Below are 15,055 nucleotides of genomic sequence, written 5' to 3'. Positions count from 1 at the left end.
CCCTCCTACAAAACGGGAGCGATATCTCACGGCCACTTGGTGGTTAAGTCTAAAAGTGTATGCATACCCAAATGAGTCGATATAACGATATCGAGCTCATTTGTTCTGATAGACTTAACCGGTAAACCAAGAAAGAGAAATATTGAGCCATACAAGGATGTCATCGACCATGCCTTGGGCTCAATAGAGATATAGGGGACAATGGATTATATTACACGGTAATATAGGTCACGAGGTTCGTCGAGAAATTGACTTTCCGATTACTTGAGTAACAGTGATGCATTGCTAGATGCCGCTCACTGTTTGTAATATTAAAATAGAGATTTCGATATTACTATCAACGTAATTGGGAACCTACAGGGTCACACACTACGACTAACTTGACGAGATATTTTGAAACAACAAAATTGTCTAATAAAGATTAGATGATTTATGGTGCGACCGATTAATCGGATATTTAATGAGATTAAATTTGCCGATTAATTAGACCCGATTTATTAGATTTAATGGTGTGCTAAGTGGTTATTTTTATGGAACCACTTGGAGCCAATTATAGAAAGAAACATGGGCCAATTGTATGATAACACTTAGCTATACACATGGACTAATTAAATGATGTCACCAAGACTTACACATGTCACTTGGAGCCTTGATTCTTCTTAATCCCACATCGGTGGGGCTTTGAATTTGTCTTCCCCATATTGCTTATAAAAGGGGCAGCATGCATGTTTAGATATAAGAGATATATATACATGTATATGGGTGTACGTGTATAAGTGTAAGGAAATTCAAGTTGAATTGTTCAATTTGAATTAATCCTACTAGTCTAATAAATTTCGTGTGTCGCATCGGGGTGTTTCTTTCGAGTGTTGGTCGCTAGCACCGCCGATCTCGAAAACTCGTCGACAAAGTCGGTGTGGATACCAGTAGAGGCGTCACGCGTGGGACGCTCGGTCGACAACTTTAAATATTCCAGGTACGCTTTTATTTACTCTTACTCTTCTAGTAGGTCTTGGAATTAGTTTCACGGGTATGAAATTTTGAATTTCTGTTCCTTTTCGCTTCCGTTGCGCCCCGTGGAACTAGCAATTGGTATCAGAGCCTAGCTAGTTAGAATCTGAGTAGATAATAGCATAAAATATGATTTTATGCTTGGTACTGGTATGATTATGTTTGATATTTGCGGTGCATGACTGTTAGACATGGACTATGTCCTAGTTGTGTTAGTATAATAGTTATACGTGTGGACTATTATGTAATAGTTACATAATAGTGTATAGTTAGATCGATTAAATGTTAATCAAATCCCTCAAAATATTAAGTCCATATCCTTCCACCGTGTAACGCTCGTCAAGACCAAGATCGATGAGTGTGTAGACCTTGCCTTCGCAGGATGCCCTTATCTATCCTAGTAAGACGTTGTGTTTACCAGTGGGTCGGACTTAACTGAGCAAGCCTAATAGGATTAGGAGTTCAGAGGCATGTAGTTGGGCATCGATCTATAAGATAGATTTGAATAAGGAGTTATTCACCCAACTAATCAAGAGTTGCATGTGATGCAATTGGGAAAGTGAGTTCCCTACCTAAATAGCCAGTTCTGGGTGAATCAGCCCTTGCTGACTCAGAGCTTGGTGAGATATGGATCTTGAGCTACTATGAGAATGATATTCTCTGAATCAATGTTGAGGGTCATTGATTTGATATAAATAGTGGGAGCAATATTTATAAAGTCCTCATTAAATATTGTTGTGTCATAATACTTATTTTGTATATTTCTATGGTAGTTACCATGGCAGGGAGCACTTCTAGTACTTTCTGTTTGCGATCCGTCCTTGATAAGAACAAACTGTCAGGGAATAATTTCCTTGGTTGGTATCGAAACTTGAGAATTGTTCTCACCCAAGAAAAGAAACTATATGTCTTAGAGCAATCTCTTCTTGCGCCACCGCCTGACGATGCCCCCCAAGCTGAGAAAGATGCTTATAGTAAGCATCATGATGATGCCGTAAACGTTGGATGTCTCATGTTAGTCACCATGGACTCGGAGCTTCAGAAGCAACACGAGAACATGAAGGCGTACGATATGATCGTGCATCTCAGGCAGCTCTATCAAGAGCAGGCCCGACATGAGAGATTCGAGATCTCTAAAGCACTTTTTCAGGCAAGGTTGATTGAGGGTAGCCCGGTGGGTCTTCATGTACTCAAGATGATTGGGTACGTTGAGACTCTGGGAAGACTGGGATTTCCTCTTGGTCAAGAGTTGGCCACAGATTTAGTCCTACAGTCGCTGCCCAGCAGTTATAGTCAGTTCATTATGAGCTATAATATGAATGACTACAATAAACCATTGCCTGAACTGCTTAGCATGTTGAGAACAGCTGAGCATGATATCAGCAAGGGGACGTCCGTTCTAATGGTCCAAGGGACCAAAAGAAAGGGCAAGAGCAAGAGTAAAGGCAAGAAGGCTAAAGGTGCATCCAATTTTGACTTGGGTGCGTTGAAGCCTAAAGCCAAGGTGGCGAAGAATGATTACTGCTTCCATTGTGGCAACACTGGACATTGGAAGCGGAATTGTAAGATATACCTAGAAGAGTTGAAGAAGAAGAAGGGAAGTGAGACTTCCACTTCAGGTATCCATGTTATAGAGATTAATGTATCTACTACTTCTACATCTTGGGTATTAGATACCGGATGTGGTGCTCATATTTGTGGAAATATGCAGGACCTAAAGGACAGTAGATCGTTGACAAAGGGCGAGGTGGACCTACGAGTTGGAAATGGAGCAAGAGTTGCTACATTAACTGTAGGGACTTATCACCTAGTTTTGCCTACTGGGCTTGTATTAGATCTTAACGACTGTTATTATGTACCTGCTATTAGTAGAAACATAATATCTGTTTCTTGTTTGGACAAGAAGGGATTTTGTTTCACTATCAAGAACAAGTGTTGTTCTATGTACATGAATGATGTATATTATGGCAGTGCACATTTAAGTAATGGTCTGTATGTTCTTGATCTAGATACGCCTATTTATAATGTGGAAACCAAACGGCTCAAATCTAATGATTCGAACCCGACTTACCTCTGGCATTGTCGTTTAGGCCATATTAGCGAGAATCGCATCTCTAGACTCCATAAGGATGGATTACTGGACTCGTTTGATTTAGAATCGATCGAGACATGCGAACCTTGCTTAATGGGGAAAATGACTAAGGCCCCTTTTACCGGAAAAGGTGAGCGAGCTAGTGATCTTTTGGCTCTCATACATACCGATGTATGTGGACCAGTGAACAAGCTTGCTAGAGGTGGGTATCTCTACTTTATTACATTTACTGATGATTTCAGTAGATTTGGATATGTGTTTTTGATGAAACACAAATCTGAATCCTTTGAAAAGTTCAAAGAATTTAAGAATGAAGTGGAGAATCAGTTGGGTAAGAGCATTAAAGTTCTTCGATCAGATCGAGGAGGTGAATATTTGAGCTATGAGTTCGCTGACTATCTTAAACAGTGTGGGATTTTATCTCAACTGACTCCACCTAGAACACCACAATGGAATGGTGTAGCTGAGAGGAGGAATCGAACTTTATTAGATATGGTTCGATCTTTGATGAGTCATGCAAACTTACCTGACTCCTTCTGGGGATATGCTCTACAGACAGCTGCTCTCATATTAAACAATGCTCCGTCGAAATCAGTTGAAAGGACACCATATGAGATGTGGTATGGGAAGCGTCCCAAGATGTCTTTTCTAAAAATATGGGGTTGCGAAGCTTATGTGAAGAGATTGTCTTCGGATAAGCTTGGCCCTAAATCGGACAAATGTTACTTTGTGGGGTATCCTAAGGAAACTCGAGGATACTATTTCTATAATCCCATCGAGGGCAAAGTGTTTGTCGCTCGAACTGCGGTATTCCTTGAGAAAGAGTTTCTCTTCAAAGGAACTAGTGGGAGGAAATTAGAACTTGGGGAAGTTCTACCACAAAATGACATTGACCAATCGACGGGCGATGTTGCAGAACAAGTACCACAAGTTGTTGTGGCACAATCTTCTGCACAAGTGACACAGGAGCCTCGTAGGTCTGGTAGGATACGTCATGAGCCCGAGAGATATGGATTTCTCGTGACTCAAGATAATGACGTATTGCTCATAGATAATGATGAGCCTACAACCTATGCGGAAGCCGTAATAGGCTCTGACTCTGAGAAATGGCTGGTGGCCATGAGATCTGAGATGGAGTCCATGTACACTAACCAAGTATGGACTTTGGTTGATCCACCTGAAGGGGCAAAACCCATTGGGTGTAAGTGGGTCTTCAAGAAGAAGATTGACATGGACGGTAATGTGATTACCTTTAAGGGCCGACTTGTGGCAAAAGGTTTCAGACAAGTTCATGGTGTTGACTATGACGAAACCTTTTCCCCGGTAGCTATGCTTAAATCCATCAGGATCTTGCTTGCAATTGCAGCTTATTATGATTATGAGATTTGGCAAATGGATGTCAAAACTGCTTTCCTGAACGGGAAGCTCCTCGAGGATGTGTTTATGACACAACCTGAGGGTTTTGTCGATCTACATTGTGCCGGAAAGGTTTGTAAGCTACAACGGTCTATTTATGGACTGAAGCAAGCTTCTAGGAGCTGGAATCTTCGTTTTGATGATGCAATCAAAGAGTTTGGTTTCATCAAGAATGAAGATGAACCCTGTGTTTACAAGAAGGTTAGTGGGAGCGTAGTAATCTTCCTGGTGTTGTATGTAGACGACATACTTCTGATTGGAAATGACATTCCTTCCTTACAGTCTGTGAAGACTTGGTTGGGAAGGTGTTTCTCTATGAAGGACTTAGGCGAAGCTACCTACGTGCTAGGTATTAGGATCTATAGAGATAGATCCAAGAGACTGCTTGGCCTAAGTCAGAGTGCATACATAGATAAAGTGCTTCGGCGATTTAGCATGCAGGATTCTAAGAAAGGGTCGCTGCCTATGTTACATGGCATAAGCCTTTCGAAGGCTCAGTGTCCTTCTACTCGAGAGGAGAGGGACCGCATGAATAGGATTCCATATGCGTCAGCTATTGGATCCATCATGTATGCTATGTTATGCACTCGATCAGATGTCTCGTATGCTTTGAGTATGGCGAGTCGATACCAATCAGATCCAGGTGAAAGACACTGGATTGCAGTAAAGAACATCCTTAAGTACTTACGAAGGACTAAGGAGATGTTTTTGGTATATGGAGGCGAAGAAGAGCTCGTTGTAAGAGGTTACACCGATGCTAGTTTCCAGACCGATAAGGACGACAGTAGATCGCAGTCAGGGTATGTGTTCTGCCTGAATGGAGGTGCTGTGAGTTGGAAGAGTTCCAAACAGGAGACAGTAGCCGATTCTACCACAGAGGCCGAGTATATTGCTGCCTCTAACGCTGCAAAAGAGGCCGTTTGGATCAAGAAGTTCGTGACAGAACTTGCTGTGGTTCCTAGCATCGTAGACCCAGTGGATCTCTATTGTGACAACAATGGAGCCATTGCGCAAGCTAAGGAACCCAGGTCTCACCAGCGATCCAAACATATACTCAGACGCTTCCATCTCATTCGCGAGATCATCGACAGAGGAGATGTGAAGATATGCAGAATACCAACAGATGAGAATCTCGCAGATCCACTTACGAAGCCTCTTGTGCAGCGCAAGCACGAGGCTCACACTAGATCTATTGGCATTAGACAGATGCCAGATTGGCTCTAGTGCAAGTGGGAGATTGTTGGGAATTGGTGTATGCCCTAGAGGCAATCTATAATCAGTTCTGTAATATGATATCTATTTCATTATATTACGAGGCATATCTGTTATTGTGTAGATTGCGCTAAATATGATTTTACACAATAATGTCCTTGGAATAGTAGGTTCAATAGGCATCAAGTGTGACTTGATTGTGAGATCCTATAATTACTGAACATTATTCCTAAATGTCCATAGTCAAAGTATTATCGTTAATTAGGACAACGGTAATACGGTTAGACTAGTGTGAGTGTTGATTGATGACCAAATCTCATAGGTTATGGATATGGAGATATCAAATCACACCACATGTATACATTAAGAGTAATGTGTATTGGACTGACCCGCCATGAGATTGCTACATGGGTTGTTACGTGACTGTCATTAGTATATCTCAAAGTGACTATAGTGTAATGGTCCTTTGACTTGAGGTCACCATGGATTCCTACGTGTAATGTCGTATATTTTGATACTGTCAAACGCCACCGTAACTGGCTGGTTATAAAGATAGTTATTGGGTATGCCACAAAGCATGGAAAAGAATGTGAGTGACCAAGATAGGATTTGTCCCTCCTACAAAACGGGAGCGATATCTCACGGCCACTTGGTGGTTAAGTCTAAAAGTGTATGCATACCCAAATGAGTCGATATAACGATATCGAGCTCATTTGTTCTGATAGACTTAACCGGTAAACCAAGAAAGAGAAATATTGAGCCATACAAGGATGTCATCGACCATGCCTTGGGCTCAATAGAGATATAGGGGACAATGGATTATATTACACGGTAATATAGGTCACGAGATTCGTCGAGAAATTGACTTTCCGATTACTTGAGTAACAGTGATGCATTGCTAGATGCCGCTCACTGTTTGTAATATTAAAATAGAGATTTCGATATTACTATCAACGTAATTGGGAACCTACAGGGTCACACACTACGACTAACTTGACGAGATATTTTGAAACAACAAAATTGTCTAATAAAGATTAGATGATTTATGGTGCGACCGATTAATCGGATATTTAATGAGATTAAATTTGCCGATTAATTAGACCCGATTTATTAGATTTAATGGTGTGCTAAGTGGTTATTTTTATGGAACCACTTGGAGCCAATTATAGAAAGAAACATGGGCCAATTGTATGATAACACTTAGCTATACACATGGACTAATTAAATGATGTCACCTAGACTTACACATGTCACTTGGAGCCTTGATTCTTCTTAATCCCACATCGGTGGGGCTTTGAATTTGTCTTCCCCATATTGCTTATAAAAGGGGCAGCATGCATGTTTAGATATAAGAGATATATATACATGTATATGGGTGTACGTGTATAAGTGTAAGGAAATTCAAGTTGAATTGTTCAATTTGAATTAATCCTACTAGTCTAATAAATTTCGGGTGTCGCATCGGGGTGTTTCTTTCGAGTGTTGGTCGCTAGCACCGCCGATCTCGAAAACTCGTCGACAAAGTCGGTGTGGATACCAGTAGAGGCGTCATGCGTGGGACGCTCGGTCGACAACTTTAAATATTCCAGGTACGCTTTTATTTACTCTTACTCTTCTAGTAGGTCTTGGAATTAGTTTCACGGGTATGAAATTTTGAATTTCTGTTCCTTTTTGCTTCCGTTGCGCCCCGTGGAACTAGCAGGACGAATGTACTTCTGAGATTGGCAACGTTTTTCGAACTAATTTATTTTTAAAATTCTCACAAACAAGTAAAAGATTATATCTGTTACTTACCATAAATGAGAAATTAATTTAATGTACCTTAGCACGCGAACTAAAATGCATATGCAAATATTACAGTATAAACAAAAGACCATATATCAGCTCCAGTTGGCAGGAAACCCCATCGGCACTATCATCAGCAGGCAGAAATCCCAATGGCCTGATTGAACCCCCTTTCCCCTCCATCAGGGACATCAACAACATTAAGAATCTTTGAACGCAAGCGCGAGTCCAAGTCGCCGAAAAACAGAGACAGAAAAATCTTGAAGCCAGCAGCCCCTGCCAGGATCAGGCCTGACACATTAGGTTGGCCCGTTGCAGGGTCGATGAAGAATTGGGGGGCCAGGTCAATTGTTCTTCCAATAGCCCGGTCACGTTTCCTCAGCTGCAGCCAGGCATATTGATGGGGTGACAGCGGCTCTCCTCTCTTGTGCCCCTTCCTGCGGTACTTAATTTCCTCCTCAGTGAACTTGTAAAGCACTTCTCGGGAGCTCCCGCACCGAGTCCCGAAGAGAGCACCATCCACCTCCATTACAATAAACCCGATCATATGGTCCGACTGCAGCAATTCTTTCATGGCCTCAGTGTTGAACATGCTGTGCACCGGATACAGCAATGCATTCATGGGGCCAAAGGGCTCAAAATCAATGGTCACCTTCTTCTCTTTGCCATCCTCGAGTTGGTAGCGGAGGATACCCGCAATACCCCCGAACTGCTTCCCAAACAGAAATCCTGGACCAATTGTGTCGATCACAAACCTGAGTACACGCCCAAACCTCTCATGCTCATTTGCAAGCCAATCCACCAAGGACATCTTCTCCTGAACCACCAGCCCCCCTGAGGTGGCTGAATCACAAAGGTTGTCCTTGTCGCGCTCCTCGTACTGGTTCAGGTATTTGACCAGAACCTCACTTGTTGAGGTGTTCTTCAAGGTGTAGCGGTCGATGGCAAGGAAATCCAAGACAATGAGTATCTCGATGGCACCCATCTCAAGAGCTTCGAGTGTTTTGTCCACCTCGAAAACACATCTTCGCGGATCTTGACGTATCTCCTCAGAGTACTTCCCCAATAACTTTCTCTCGGGGATGGTGTTCACAATGTTAATGGTCTCTAAAGAAAGGCGAATGGCCACATCGAACGCGTACTCCTCTCCAGATCTGGTATGATAAATATCAAGGATCTTTGGTCCTAGGCGAGGGTCGAACATGCGTATGTCACTCAGCCCAACCTTGAAGCCAGCGGCCCCCACAAGGAACAGGCCTGTCACCTCAGGCTGGCCAGTTGAGGGGTCGATGAAAAACTGCGTTGCCAGCTCAGCCGTTTTACGGAAATAATTGTTGCATTTTTCCAATCCCAAACCCGCGAATGGGAGGGCGGACTGCCCTTCTCGGTCGCGCTTCCTTGAGGGGTCGTCCACGCTGAACTTGTGAAGCACTTTCGGGGAGTTGCCACTCAGGGTCCCGAAGAGAGTAGTACCGTTCCCATCCATTATAATGAACCCAAACTTATGGTCAGACGACAGCAATTCAAACAGGGCCTTGGTGTGGAACTTGCTATCACGCAGATACAGCGATGCATTGATGGGCTTAAAAGGCTCAAAATCAATGTTCACGTTCTTCTCTATCCCATCCTCGGTCAGAACCGTTCCAGCATTGAGGACGAGGCCATTGGGGGGAACCTCGCCGTAAAGCTCGAGCCTCTGCTGGGTGGAAGTTATGGCTCCGAGAAGATTCGCTGGACTCTGGCTCTTTGTGGCTGTCTCGTACTCATCTTGGAGCATCTTCGTGACACGGGAGATCTGGTCCCCGGGAGGAATAATAAGCGAGATTATGCTGGTCCCATTCCCTTGGGCAGCGTCAAGGTCCTTGATCAGTTTCTTGATCTTCCATATCTCGATGTTCCAATTGTTCCAATGGTTCTCGTGGGCATCAAATATGTCGCAGGAGGAGTTGAAACTGCATGCAACGAGGAAGAAGAACTTAGTCGTCAGTAGTTAGCAGCACCCTCGATGTCTCAAATCAACCGTGTGAGAATGGTTATAAAGTTCACATTTTTTGTCTCTCTCTCTCTCCACAAGTAATAATCTTAAACCCTCCAAGGTTTTCAGTTTCAGTCTGTATCGGCTGTATCGGCCGTAATGGCATTACGTAACGGCCATAACAGACCAAATATTGGCCGTAACAGCCGATACGCCTGTTACTTGATTATTTCTAACATATTTTTAACATTTTATGGCAAATCAATTGGAGAAATTGTGCGATTATTGGATATGGAGTGAAGAAAGATGACCCAAGGATTAAGGTTATTTGATGTACCCTGTATGATTTTATCATTTTGTATTTGATGTGGTAAATGTTATTAGCAATGCATAAGTAATTTTACATCTATTTTTTATCATTTGCGAATGCTTAATAAAATTTCTGTCCACGACGCCATTACATAGTACTGCGATTGACCGATACCGTTATGACTACGATGCGACCGTTACGTGAGCCGCGACCGCGATTTGAATCCTTGAAACCCTCCAGCTCTCTTTATTTTGCTATGCTATATTATTATGCTTTGAAGAATCCGATAAAGCCATATTTTTGAATGCTCAATCAAAATTTATTGACTTTTTTACTTGAAAAAAAGGGGGACCTCGGTCCATATAAATTAATCGAAGGTGAGTTACTTCCTCTGAGAGATGGTAGTTTACTCAAGAGCTTTCGAGTTAATTTTACAGTTTCTGAGAAAAGTATTAATGAATGTTTCTTTCTTTCTTCCAACAAATATATATATATACATATATATATATATATTTGACATTTTGTATATAGTCGTGTATCATCTAAGGAAAATTCGGGCAAACGTGCAGTAATTAAAGCAACTAATGAAAAATTATATATGCAAAAGGATGACTCTGGTCATTTTACGGTTGTCAATGACCGTCTCCTTCTTCTATATTGTGCATGAACTTCTGGGGTCGACTCACCTTCTGCCTGTGGGTATGATTGATGTCTGTTCTTGTTTTCTTTCATTATTTCAGGTTCTCGGCTTCTTCAGATCTTCTGGCTAGCTGCAATGGACATGTTATGCACAGCTTCTGGAGTATATATATATATAAAGGGGAGGTTCAGTGGGCAGGACCAACCTCGATATTTGGCCCACTGTCTGCCTCGCATGGCCCGACAGCCTTTCATGTTCTCAAATTTTATCGACAACATGGTCTCATATGCAGGAAAGCATAATGATATGGTTGAAAGCTCCAATTCACATAGATTCCATTTGCTCGGGCCGGCATATGAAGATGAACAAGAGAATATGAGGATGTACGGTGTACATCTCTTCGGCATTCATCACAGATACACCCTAATGTTGAAAGTGCTCCCCCTCGAAACCGCATTTTTAGCGGAAGCGACCTCTCACACAAGTATTTGTTGATTGCTGGCAGATTCTTTCCGGTGTTGATCTCAAACCTATGCATGTCCGGGGCTTATCTTGGGGACCTGCAGCCTCTGAGGCCCAACAATCGACCCTTCAATCAAATTTATCATTTCCCTCCTCTTTCACATCTCCAACCACCTTCAGTTGCCCGTTAATCTTGAGCAGAACCTCGTATATGATCCCAGACTGAACATGCGATCCGTCCTCGGCCATGAACTCGCAAACCTCCCCATTGAGTTCAATTGAACTCCACCCACGCTTCTTCTTCGTTCCCATGTCCCTCAGCACCTTCCTTACCATTCCAGCGTCTTTCCACCTGCCCAGGCCTGCGTACAAGTTCGATAGGAGCGCAAAGTTACCGCTGTTCTCGGGCTCTAGCTCCGCCAACCTCTCCAAGGCCCGTTCTGCTAGTCCTGTATCACCATGAGTCCGGGCAGCGGCAAGGAGAGACCCCCAAATTGCTGCATTTGCCTTGTGTGGCATGCTCCTAAGCATATCCTCTGCTTCACGGAGATGGCCTCCCCGCCCAAGCAGATCGATCATACACCCATAGTGCTCAATCTTGGGCTCCATCGAGTATCTGCTGCGCATTATCTCGAAAACCTGGAATCCTGTTTGGACCAGCCCACTGTGGCAGCAACCAGAGAGGACGGCAATGAAAGTGATGTCGTTCGGCAAAACTTGATCCTGTTGCATTCGGTTGAACATATCTAGAGCTTCCTTCCCCATCCCGTTAAGGGAGAGGCCTGCGATCATTGTGGTCCAAGATATTATATTCTTCCTCTTCATGCCTTCGAAAACCCGAACTGCCTCGTCAACTTTTCCTGACTTCGAGTACATGTCTATGAGGGCATTATTGAGTGGGATGGTCCAGTTAAGACGGCTTCTACCGATATAGCCGCGGGCCCACTCTCCAAGTTCGAGAGCGCCCAGCTCGGCACATGCTGAGAGAAGAGCCGACATCGTGATCTCATCAGGTTTTGGGCCCTCGAGCTGCATTCTGTGAAAGATCTCGACAGCTTCTTTGGGCCTGTTGAGCTGAGAGAAACCGGCGATGAGTGTAGTCCAAGTTATTACATTCCTCGCAGGCATTGTCTCGAATACCTCGGCTGCAGAGTTGGCTTCACCGGCCCTCACGAGACCTGCGATCATTGCATTCCACAGAGGAAGGAATCCGGAGCTAGACATTTCATCGAATGCTCTCCTAGCATTGGAGATGCGCCCGCTCGCAGAGTAGAACTGGACCAGAGCTGTCGCGACATGGACATCGCAATCAAACCCAGCTCCAATCGCCTGGCAATGGACTTGTCTGCCCGGTTCAATTCCCGGTAACCGAGCGGCGGCCCTCAGCACAAAGGGGAATGAATACGAGTCGGGCTGGAGGCCAGAAGCCCGGATCCTGCCGAACTCAAGAACCGCATCGCGAGGGGAACCCCCCTGGGAGAGGGAGTTGATTATGGCGTTAGAGAGGCGAGTGCTGGGGTATGCCTTGTGGGTGAAGATCAGATAGGCGTAATCGGAGAAACCCAGAGACGAAGCGGCTCCGATCAGATCGCCGAGAAGAGCGCCGTCCTCTTGAAGGAGGAGGCCCCGGGTGAGGATAAAGGAGTGAACTTGGAGCAGCTGCTTCAGGGAGCTGCAGCGTCTCAGCAATCGCGCCAATTCCCGAGCTGCAAAATGCAGCGATGATCTCGGAAGAAGGGGAAGTGGCATCTGGGGAATAGAAGAAGATTCCGTCCCACCGACTTAATCCAACGATTGAGGTCGACCGACTCTTCTTTAGAACGTTGACTTTTAGAAGAAGACAAAAGCCGCCGCCGCCACCGCCGCCATTTCAAGAATTCTGCCTGCTCCTCATCAATTCGCAGCCTGACCCGATTTTAAAGGGTAAAATTACCCCAGCTTGAAATTTGATGCCAATGAACACTGTTCCTTTATCGGGAATCGTAAATTCTTCCCCAAAAAATGGTGGGAATGAAGTGGCAGTGATGTGCAGGAGGATGATGGAGGTATAAGCGAAAGCAGCTCGACTTGGTCCCTGCAGGGGAATGCCTTCAAGGGCTAATATCTCAAGATCATCAAGCAGTTGCAGCGAAGAAGGAAAAAAAAAAAAAAACCGAAAAAGGTCTCAATTCTCGGGTAATCATGCCCTCGGCATCCATGTCATGATTCTGGGATCGTATGATATTAATATATTAACGCTGATGATGAGAACGTCCTCCTTAGCAGAAAACTGCAGGTGGGCAGCTAGGTCGATTTTTGCTTCTACATTTTTACCTTTGGGGTGCCCATTTATTTGTCCATGACAACTTTCGAAGTGAATTGGCTATAATTGGAGGGTAAATTTTTGTAGGATTTTCATTGTGCTCAGCTTTTCATTGTACTACGACCCCGACAAGCTCCACCAACGATTTCTTTACTTGAATTTGTGGTTGTACTTTCGCATAGTAGTGGTGGTGGTTCCGATAAGTTGTCTGCCATTCTCCCGGTACTGATTCAGCTCCGTGAAGTATTAGGCCACTTCAATTGCTGGGACAAAAAGTTAAAATGAGGAGATGTCCGATCCAGCCGGTCGTACGGTGGATTTCCAAAAACGGTGAAGCTTAAAATGAAAGTATCAGGCTTTTAGTAGTTCATCATACAAAAATCTAATAAGCCGGTTCGCAGTCACGTGGGTACTAGGCAGTCTAGATTCGATGCCTAATTCCAAGATTCTTAATGGTGAGTCCTCTCTAATCGTTCTCTCCCCTCTTCTCCAAGACAAAAATAATTGACTGCTACGGCTTTAAATCTACAAAGGTTGTGCAGGGAGTGTTTGAAACATGAATTCTCATTCACATGCAGCAGATTCTTACATAATAACAAGATCTTCGTGTTTCCGCTAGGGGCTCCTTGGATTTACTGCTTTGAGGTTGTTGTACAAACCCAAGAATTCAACATGCGCGTTCAGGAAAAAGCACGAGTTGTTTCTGGTCCCGCTTGGGTCGGGTGGGCCCCATCTGATCCGTTTCGACCACGTGATTCTATATGATAGATGTAAGAGAACAGCTCATGGACACTCTAGTACAGCAAAACACCTGGCTCACACGCATCCTCTGCGTACCAGTGTTCGGCTGGTGTCACTGGACGCTGCGTCATCGCAGTGCGAAGTGCTGGATGAACTCATGTCGATCTGAACGTGCCTAACTGAATATTTTACATGCAGAGACAGTTTTTAGTTCTGAGATCCAAGAATTTGTGAACCAGTCTGTGCCGGAAATTGAAGGAGAAGGTACATCGGTGTAATTTTCAGTGCTTCTGTTCATCATTTTAGGATGGTGCGGGGGCCTCAAGGCCTTCCATGAGATGAAACGGAAAGACGAGGAGCCCACTGCACAGAACATGGAAACGGATGGAGGTTTGGGCTGAGACTAATAAGAGATGAGATGACAAAGCTTTTCCAACAGTCACAGTTTGCAGGAAAGGAGGGGTGGGTCACTGAGCGTGTGAGCCCAACTGGTGATAGGAACCACTCATTAGGAATTGTCTCTCCCCACTCAGTCGAATCTTACTCGATGCCTGAAACCGTAGGAAATATAGGACCATGACACACTGATGGCTACGCACAGAACCGATCTCTGCCCCGTCCCGCTCATTGTGGGACCCACTTGTACCTAGCTAGTGCAGTGCAAGTGATCCGGAGCATTGTTTTCCGAGCAGGTAATGGTGATTAATTAGCTCGGAGTCGGGTCAATGATACTATAAAGCCTCGGCTTTTCACGAGGACCGATGGGAAAAGGGGTGAGCTACCTTTACCTGAAACTGTAGTGCTGCAAACAGGTCAGCAACAGCTAGCCCTACACAGGAGATGTGCTGATACAGTAGTGGGATTCTCATGGCCCCCCCACACCTCTCTCCTTTCATTTTCTATGACACATCGAAAAGTTGACGAGGCATATTTGCAGAACTAATTATAGGTAGGGGCCGGCGCTGAGTCCGATTTTCTTAACTCCGTGTTTTTGTCAGAGCAAAAAAAAATAAAATATATATATATATATATCTAGGAAAAAAGAATCTTCTTTTTTCTATAATAATTTGTGATTATGAACTCATCAGAATCATAGTTCGCTACTGTTT

General features: G+C 44.0%; 2 protein-coding genes across 2 annotated transcripts; both read right to left on the bottom strand.

Moving 5' to 3' along the window:
- Nucleotides 1-7,565: 7,565 nt before the first annotated feature.
- Nucleotides 7,566-9,657, bottom strand: LOC116212289 (eukaryotic peptide chain release factor subunit 1-3-like). The gene is made up of 2 exons (XM_031546849.1): nt 9,563-9,657; nt 7,566-9,468 (listed from the first exon to the last, which is right to left on the bottom strand). The coding sequence occupies exons 1-2, from the start codon at nt 9,655-9,657 to the stop codon at nt 7,650-7,652; spliced, it is 1,914 nt and encodes a 637-aa protein (XP_031402709.1). The 3' UTR covers nt 7,566-7,649.
- A 1,071-nt stretch (nt 9,658-10,728) lies between these two features.
- LOC116212544 (pentatricopeptide repeat-containing protein At5g56310-like) lies at nt 10,729-13,165 on the bottom strand. The gene has a single exon (XM_031547214.1). The coding sequence runs from the start codon at nt 12,650-12,652 to the stop codon at nt 11,033-11,035; it is 1,620 nt and encodes a 539-aa protein (XP_031403074.1). The 5' UTR covers nt 12,653-13,165; the 3' UTR covers nt 10,729-11,032.
- Nucleotides 13,166-15,055: the final 1,890 nt, after the last annotated feature.

This window comes from Punica granatum, chromosome 6 (genome assembly GCF_007655135.1).
Source record: "Punica granatum isolate Tunisia-2019 chromosome 6, ASM765513v2, whole genome shotgun sequence".
NCBI lineage: Eukaryota > Viridiplantae > Streptophyta > Magnoliopsida > Myrtales > Lythraceae > Punica > Punica granatum.
This window is presented reverse-complemented; position numbering and strand designations above follow the sequence as displayed.